At 44.0% G+C, this 7,329-nt stretch overlaps 1 protein-coding gene across 1 annotated transcript; it reads left to right on the top strand.

The window, feature by feature from the left end:
* Positions 1-1,228: 1,228 nt before the first annotated feature.
* LOC122614300 (dynein regulatory complex protein 8) lies at positions 1,229-2,729 on the top strand. Its single transcript, XM_043788855.1, has 4 exons — positions 1,229-2,047; positions 2,109-2,340; positions 2,402-2,612; positions 2,676-2,729. The coding sequence occupies exons 1-4, from the start codon at positions 2,035-2,037 to the stop codon at positions 2,685-2,687; spliced, it is 468 nt and encodes a 155-aa protein (XP_043644790.1). The 5' UTR covers positions 1,229-2,034; the 3' UTR covers positions 2,688-2,729.
* The last annotated feature ends 4,600 nt before the right edge of the window (positions 2,730-7,329 follow it).

The following is a 7,329-nucleotide window of genomic DNA, read 5'->3' as shown; positions in this document are numbered from 1 at the left end:
GGCCGCCTTTTGTGCAGAGTTTTCCGCTTACTGGCCGGTGCTGCTGGTGCTGCGAAAGGTAGCATTCATTATTCGAATGTTTATGTTTATTAAATTCCATTTAATTACTCCAGTCGACGTACGCACGCATTGTAACGCCATTTCAATTGGGCAAAAAAAAAAATACGAAGCCATAATAATAATTGTTTATTAATGGAAAATGGCATCTAGAAAGGGCAATCGATTCGAGTGGCTGTGACCTTATTTTGCGGTTGCCAAGTGAAGGGCTTTGCGTTTGATTAATAAAAATCTGTGAACTAGAATTGATATAAATTAGCTCCGACTTAATTGCTTACACGCAGCAAAGCGATCGCTGTCGCATTTCCATCCAAATAGATTTCTTCCTTCAAGCCGTTCAATTTCCCCCACAGGAAACACTTCCATGTCCCCACATCCAGGTGCCCCAGGTGCCCCGAACTGTCTGCCACAGGTGTCGAAATTGACAGATGAGGCAAAACGGCAGGGCAGTAACCGGAACTGCGATGGGCGTGGCTGGTTCTATAAAAGAATCGCCATCATCCCAGCCGATGCAGTGTAATGGTGAAACCCAATCCCGCAGCGATGTCTGCGCGACTTTAATTTAAATTTTAATCGCATGCCTAATAGACAAACCCGGGGTAAATGTCAGAATAAAGAGACTAAGAGCCGACTTAAATCATGCCAACATTTACAAAGTACTTTGTACCAGCCACGTATGGATGGAGAGGGTCTGCGAGTCACGGACACGTCGTCAGCTATAGTCGGGGCTTACTATGGGTGTATGGTGTGGTATGGTGTGGTATGGTATGGTATGGTATGGTATGGTTTGTTGCAGATGGGCTAAGACAAACTTCCGATCACGTTGTAAGTCAGCAGCGAAATTGGACACGGAGAGAAAAGCTATGCTGCATCAGCGATGATCAAGTTTTATCCTGAAGCATATAAGGCAATCATAACATAATCTTACATATAAGTCATATTCATTTATATTTTGATATATGTATTTACAATAATGGTGTGTTTTTTCTGTGTACCAGACTGGGCCTATGCCCTTGCAAAAGGTTCCGAACGAGAGAGAGAGAGGGAAAGAGTTAATGGAGGCAAATGCATCAAAATGGTTAATTGGATCTGGAACAGCAAATGACGAACACTTTTAGTGTTTATGGCAGTAGCCCGGCTCCAGGCAGAGGGCCAAGTGGAGATGGAGATCCAGAGCCAGGTCCAGGTCCAGGTCCAGGTCCAGGAACAGAAACTGCCCAGGAGATGGCGGCAGATAGGCAGCAAGTGTGTACGTGGATGCGATGATGGCGATGATGGGAGCTGCGGGAAGTTACTATACGACTATATGTACATATATACACCATAGATTCTAGGAGATGCGATGCGGCAAACAGCTCGGCTCAAGTGGCAAGCGTGTTGTACACGACACGCATTAGCGTGAATGGAGCAGTCGTCGGTTGTTGTACTTGCCTTTGCCATTTTTTAATCGAATCGAATGCGTTGAGATGCAGTTGGGCCTCAAACTGGCCGAAGACAAATGTGAGGGAAAATTAATGGCGAGCTCTGCAGTAATTTCCATTAAAGTGGGCACAGCTCCGAAAATGCACTTGTTGCTGCCGGGCCAGGGCGCCCAGTAAGGCCAAGGAATACTTCCGTGTTCCTTACCAGACTCACTCGGCGAAATGGTAATGGGCCAATATGATGGCCTCCATGAGCTGCCTAATGGGCCGCTCTATGGAGGTTTCTACTGTAGCATTATGGGCCCGCCTCGGCTGGATTTGGATCTGGTCGATCCAAACGAAAACGACAGGTTGTTCGCCCTCTAAGAGAAGAAAAGAAAGGAGAAGAATGCCTTAAAAAACAGCTACTTAGAAACGCATGTACAAGAAAGTAGTAATGCCTTTCTGCATCTATTCAAATCACCCCTGGCAACAGTGTTTGCTTTAGTGGCATATTGATTAAATACTTGCCACCCACTGCGAGTCTCAGTTGGCAGGAAACCCTCGAGCCTTTAACATGGATATGGATTGTAATAAGCCACATCGGAGAATTGCCAGAAGTTACTAATTAAAGAAGCCATTTCCATTTAGTGAACAACGACCTGGAGAAACGCATTTCGGATGCCTTTTGTGTGTTCGATCATCATGGCGACAAGTTCATCGATGTCAGGGAAGTAGGAACTGTGCTCAGACTACTGGGCTGTGTTCCCACCGAGGAGGAGGTGAACGAAGTCATATCGGCCACGGAATCGGAGGAGACCAGTGGCGAAGTGCATCTGACCAAATTCTTGCCACACGTCTCGCAACTGCTCATGGAAAGAAAGTGGGTAGAAGGTGCTTGGTTTTACTGAATTATAATTCCTGCAAAATCATACATTCAACAGAATGGAACCCGCTCCGCCGGAGAAAATTCTGCAGGCCTTCAAGATCTTGGATCCGGAGAACAAGGGCTATCTGACGAAGGAGAGCTTTGGCAAGCTGATGATGGAGGAGGGCGAGCCATTCACCCAGGAGGAAATGGATGAGATGTGGCCGGTGGCCATAGATCCAATTAGCGGACACATACCCTATGAGTTCTACCTGAACCAGCTTATGGTAATTAAACCTATATTCTTAATCAGCTTTAATTTAATGTGCTATTTATATTTAATTTTGCAGGTCTATCTGTAAGGTAAACAGAGTGGTTCAATAAAGTCTCCAAGTCAAGTCAGGCTATTCCGAATCCTGTTCTTATTTTATTAACCTGCGGCAGCTGTAAAAGTGCACGTTGCGTTCGATAAAGTACCAAAATTACACTAGTCAACGGAGGGTTTTTAGCACTCAGCGCATTTGCTATTCTGACTATTTCACTAAGCAAATCTCTTGCCACTTTCCACTCCCTTTCTTGGCCACTTACATTAGCAGCACACACAGAGCAGCGGAGCTAACTAACCAAACTGGCCAAATGCGTTCCAAAGTAGCCGGTAAAGTCCACGGCACAGGACACTGGCTTATGGCTTTCGCTTTGGATATGGATATGGTTGTGGATGGGGATGTGGATTGGGATGGGGAAGAGGATGAGGAGGAGCCGCTGCATCTGGAGTTCTACTTGGGGCGGAACGTTGCAAAGTGGGTTGCGCATCATTAGCACAACTAATGGATGTTCACTTTTCTTACCTCGACTGCAAGTCGTGTGCTGGTGCTCCTCACATCCTCGACTCCTCAACTCCTCGCCGCTCAATTGCTGCAGTCCAAATTGCAGTTGGTTATGTGCGAGAGCGGCTGGAAATTTAAATAAATTAAAATAGCTAGCTCTCGATGTGCATTTGCTGGGGAGTCGTGTTCGCAGTCGTGTTCTCGCTTCCGTATTTATTAAATTCTAAATACGCGCTGATGGATGCACTTAACTGCATCTTATGGATTAAAATATTTCATGTAATCCCCTACCCTCCATCATGCCACCATTTGCACGTTCTGGCGCTTTGGCCAATTTGAGTGATTGCATTGCGCGCATTTAAATGGATGCTGGCTTGGTCCAAACAAGTTATACGTGCGGCTTCTACTGTGACTAAGACTGCAACTTCGACTGCGACTGCGGCCTAATGGACTTTTAATCTTTACAACTTGTAAAAATTTCGTTTTTGAATTGCGCCGCCCGAACCGGCGAACCTGATTGTCAGACTCATAAAGAGGATGCCAACTGCACAGATATTAGATTGGCTTTTTCTCCTCCGCCTTTTGATGACCCTGCACTCAGAGGAAAAGCATTTTTATGATCAAATAACTACTCATAATAAACTCATATCCAACCGTTGCTCAGATACACCCACTCTCTTGAAGCAAATTTTAGTTCAATTCTATGCAAACCCAGCAGTTTTCCGTATCTGAAATGCACTCCTGAAATCTAAGTTTTTAGTTTCTGAAAAACTCTAATGAAATCTAAGTTTTTAGTCTCTGAAAAACACTCCTAAAATCTATGTTTTTAGTCTCTGAAAAACACTCCTGAAATCTAAGTTTTTAGTCTCTGAAAAACACTCCTGAAATCTAAGTTTTTAGTTACTGAAAATCACTTCTGAAATCTAAGTTTTTAGTTTCTGAAAATCACTCCTAAAATCTAAGTTTTTAGTTTGTGAAAAATCTAAGTTTTTAGTTACTAAAAAATATTTGTGAAAACCAAGTTACAAACTTGCTTTATAAATTGAAAGCTCTTATAAATGCTTTAAATTTATGTTTAAATTCTAAAGAATATTTCTTTATGTGCAATATTGAAGAGCCTTCAGAATCAAGAGCAGTCATATTTAGGGAGATCCGGAATTAGATTAAAGAAACAAGGCCAAGTAGCCTGGGATTTTTGTTAGTAGTCAGTCAGTCTGGCAGCGGAGATCGTAAAAGACTTAAAACTGCCGAACAAATTGTCAAAGTTTGGTGGAGCCATTCTGGAGAACCGGCTGCCTCGCTCGAATCAAATCGCAGTGCCCTTCTGGGGCCCAAAAACTGGAGACTGGTGACTGGATACTGGAGACTGGAGGCTCCTTCGACTGATGATGATTTACGCTCGACGAAGCGTAATTAAGATTTATGCTCCACACTCGTTTGCGAAATATACATACATATGAACGTTGGGCACATTGTTGCGTATTTCAGTTTATAAGTACCAATGGCTTAATTGTTAGTTATGCCCCTTTGTTTGTGCGACACTAAAACTAATTAAGTAGAAAGAGTTCCTATAAGATTTATACGCATCAATGATTGCCTGCTATTGCAAAAGTGTGCAAGTGTGTGTTGCAAATTAAAGCAATTAGTTGCATATTCTGTGACAATGGCCAGAAATGACGAGCCCCCCAGCCAATTCGCAAGGAATAAAATATGTATTTACGACCCTCAAGGGGCTTTCCTAATGAGTGGGCGGCGGCAGGTGGCAAATATTTATGCACCTTGATTGATATCAGCCAGCGGTTGTTTTCACAATCACGATATTATGAATTAATTATTAACATTAATTGATTGGGCTTGGCTTTGTTTGCTCATATTAACTAGAAAAATATGAGCCTTGCTTCATTCTTCGGAAAATTCTGCAAACCGGTTTTATTTACTTAGAAAACACTTTTTGCTCACTCAACTTACTCCTAACTAGAAGTGGCATCTAATTAACGATCTTTTAGGTATTGTTTTTCCTCAAATGAAAGCATTTTATAGTACCGTTTCACTTTGCCGCATATATCTGCACTTAATTGCGCCAAATCTATCTTCTCCCCTGATTTTCCGTGAGTCCCACTTCCTCAGCCGTTTTCATTTTCCAGCTGCAACGCCCGAACTTTCAATCAACTTTCTGTTTACCCACAGTTTGCCTGCAGAGGCACTTGTTTTGATGCCTACCGTGCCTTAATGGCATGCCTCGCTTTCGTTGCTGCTGCCCCAGAGAACTTGCCACTCCGCTGCAGATTCAGATTCGGAATCGAAATCGAAATGTGGATTTGCCGCACTCGGATGCATCGTGCAGCTGCATGGCTCTGAGAACGGATGAAAGCGCAAGCAATTTCGAATACGAGTGCTTTTGCTGCCCCGCCGTTAATTGAATTTATGCAATAAAATATAATTTGGATCTTTGCATGTTTCGCTGGCGCGTAGCACGGCGAAAAAACGGGAAACCCAAATGGAAAGTCAGAGTCGGCGAAAAGAAACAGAGTGCAAGGTAAGAACTAAAAATTGCAAAAGGTGAACAACATGCAATTGATGGGGAGGGGGCAGAAAAGCGTGGCCACTGGCATACAGTCTTTATTGTTGCAGCAGCAGCCGTCGACATCATCGTCATCCCCATCGTCATCCTCATCGTCATCGTCATCATCATCTGACGTCGTCACTGCCATGTACAACACCCATAGGTATCAGCAGACAAAATGCTAAAAATGTATTTACCACAAAGGCAACGCGACGACGAGTTTTGCTCATTGCTGCTGTTGCTCTGTGGCTGTGGCTCTTGCTCTTGCTGTTGTGCTTTTGCTTTGCTTGTGCTTTTGCGGCGGCTGCGACTGCGACTGCCCTTAATGGATCTGCAGCACTTTGAGTGATTTATTTCACACGTTGATGAAATGGACAGCAATGGGCCGCATTTTGACGTTTATTGCAGCAGTGGCAAGGGCCGCAGCAGCAACACCAACAACAGCAACACCAACAACAGTGCAACCAAGCAGTAAAGCAGCAAAAGCGACCAGTGCCCACGGCATGTGTTCTGCGCATGCGCGCAGCCCTTTTAACAGCGGCGACTGAAGCGCAGACGGCGACCAGGTTGGAGCCATGTTTTCAAGGGGAATCCATTGAGGGCCTCCTCCGATGCCCTTCCTCGTCGAAGGATGAAACTCTTAAATGCGTGCACCAAATAATAAGATCTCAGTTCTGTATCTCTGTGGATAAATACACAAATTTCTTGCCACAACTAGTTGCGCTTAAAAGTGTTCAGCAATGTAAGTTATATGCTCTGTAAGAGTATATTCTAAAGGATGAAATATATTTTGAAGTAGCTCCCTCTTAGATTGGGCTCTGCAGGGTATTTGGCAGCTGTCGTTCGGCACTTTTTGTTATATCGTTTCACTTTTTTAATATTTTCCCTGCTCTTTTGCCCGTTTTTGTTTTTTTTGCAATTGCATTGGGAGCCTTGCACGTCTTTTGGTAATGGCTCCGCAGACCGTGCGCGCTTTAATGAGGCGCGCTCCTCATTTGGACGCCACGCATTTCTTGGTTTTGTACCCGTTTTGCCAGCCAACGGATGTTGGCCGCTCACCTATTAAAACATTTAATTGCAACTTAATTAGTTGAAGGTCTGGTGGGGCATTTCTCACGAATGCAGCTTGCCAAATGCCAGCGCTGACCCCAAAGTCGCATTGAAGTGTCAGGTTTTTCGCAGGGCAACCCACACTCACGGAAAAGCCATCGAGCATTGACAAAAAGCCACCCCCGAGAAAAGTCAATTTAACACATTCACTACGCCTCTTAAAAATGTTGATATTTTAATTAGCTACGCTCTAAAGGATTTTCCACAGTTTCCAAGTCAAGGTTTCACCCACTCCCAAAGCCATGCAGATTGCGACTTGGCCTGGTCCATAGCGTGGATCATCCAGCTGGAGAAAAATAAAGTGCCAAAGGGCACACATGGCAGCGAGTTGCTTGGCTGTGGTGGCTTTTGTTTTTGGCCATAAACAGGCTGTTGCTCTGAGTTACCACCTTCACTGGGCTGCAGTGATGGGCGAATATTCCAGAACATTTCAAATAAGCAATCAGCAAAGTTAAAATATAATAGTAAAGGTACAAATAGATTGGTGGTGATCAAAAACTTTAA

The sequence above is a fragment of the Drosophila teissieri genome, chromosome 2R, assembly GCF_016746235.2.
Source record: "Drosophila teissieri strain GT53w chromosome 2R, Prin_Dtei_1.1, whole genome shotgun sequence".
Lineage (NCBI taxonomy): Eukaryota > Metazoa > Arthropoda > Insecta > Diptera > Drosophilidae > Drosophila > Drosophila teissieri.
This window is presented reverse-complemented; position numbering and strand designations above follow the sequence as displayed.

What these genes read in the sequence shown, in the direction of transcription:
- LOC122614300 (XM_043788855.1), top strand. An exon ending in CAACTGCTCATGGAAAGAAA is followed by an intron (nt 2,341 to 2,401) that starts GTGGGTAGAAGG and finishes TACATTCAACAG; the next exon opens with AATGGAACCCGCTCCGCCGG.